General features: G+C 56.0%; 1 protein-coding gene across 1 annotated transcript; it reads right to left on the minus strand.

Moving 5' to 3' along the window:
- Nucleotides 1-88: 88 nt before the first annotated feature.
- Nucleotides 89-892, minus strand: LOC107125321 (MARVEL domain-containing protein 3-like; the record flags this gene model as incomplete). Its single annotated transcript, XM_015428761.1, has 1 exon — nt 89-892. A coding segment is annotated over one exon (692 nt), but the record flags the coding sequence as incomplete, so codon positions are not given.
- Nucleotides 893-950: the final 58 nt, after the last annotated feature.

Raw genomic sequence — 950 nt, forward strand, 5'->3', positions numbered from 1 at the left:
TCTTATGTTCTTATATTATTGTTTATTATCCCATAGTCTCGAGCCTCTCTGTTTAAAACATATGCTATATACATCTCTGCACCCCAACGTATGTTATATACATCTCTGCACCCCAAATTAGTCTAGCACAATCCTACTCTCCAATGCCAAAAGTTCCCGACGTGGCTGCTGCATCGTTTCCCTTGGATCCCTGCCACGGCCTACACCAGCGTGGCAAAGGTCTTGGCGGATGGGCCGCTTTCGGGGCTCCTGTAGACAGTGTGAAGCTCTTCTCCCCCGTAGTTTCTTTCCGGGTTGTACTGAGTCTTGGCCATCTCCCTCTTAAAATCCCGTACGCTTCGGATGCTGAGAATACAGACCACGGCGCTTGGGAGATACAGGCACGCGGCCACGAGGCCGAAGAGCGCCACGGCCGCGTCTCCCCCTTGCACGTCGCAGTTCATCCACGTGTACCCCTGCCGCGCGTAGACCCTCTCTCTCCGCTTGCACACGTCGGTTGAATTGATCTGCATGACGAAGTGGAGGTAGAGGCCGACGGCCACGATGTACCCGAGGCAAGCCAGGACGTCGAAGACGCATTCGGCGACGAGCAACCGGACCGAGAGGCGGTGGATCGGCTTCCCTCCGGCAACGAGGAAGAGGAGGGTGAGGGCCATCAGCGTCAGGCTGAAGGCTACCCCTCCGTACAAGCAGGGCGCTCTCATCTGGCTGTACTGCATGTCCAACTCCCTCACCTCTTTGAGCTCAGTCCCTTCGAAGGGGCTGTAGGCCGAGTTGAGGCTGAAGGAGCCGAAGCCTCCCATGGAGCTAAAACCTGAAACGGAGGCCTGGGAGGCTCCGACGCAGACCAGGACTAGGAGGCTGACGATGATTTCGACAATCTGCAAGATACCTGTAGGAGGGAAAGAAGGGGAGGCAAAGAACGTGAGCTTTATCTGTGCAAGTCCATG

Source organism: Gekko japonicus, unplaced genomic scaffold (genome assembly GCF_001447785.1).
Source record: "Gekko japonicus isolate JY-2015 unplaced genomic scaffold, Gekko_japonicus_V1.1 scaffold40311, whole genome shotgun sequence".
NCBI classification, from domain to species: Eukaryota; Metazoa; Chordata; class Lepidosauria; order Squamata; family Gekkonidae; genus Gekko; species Gekko japonicus.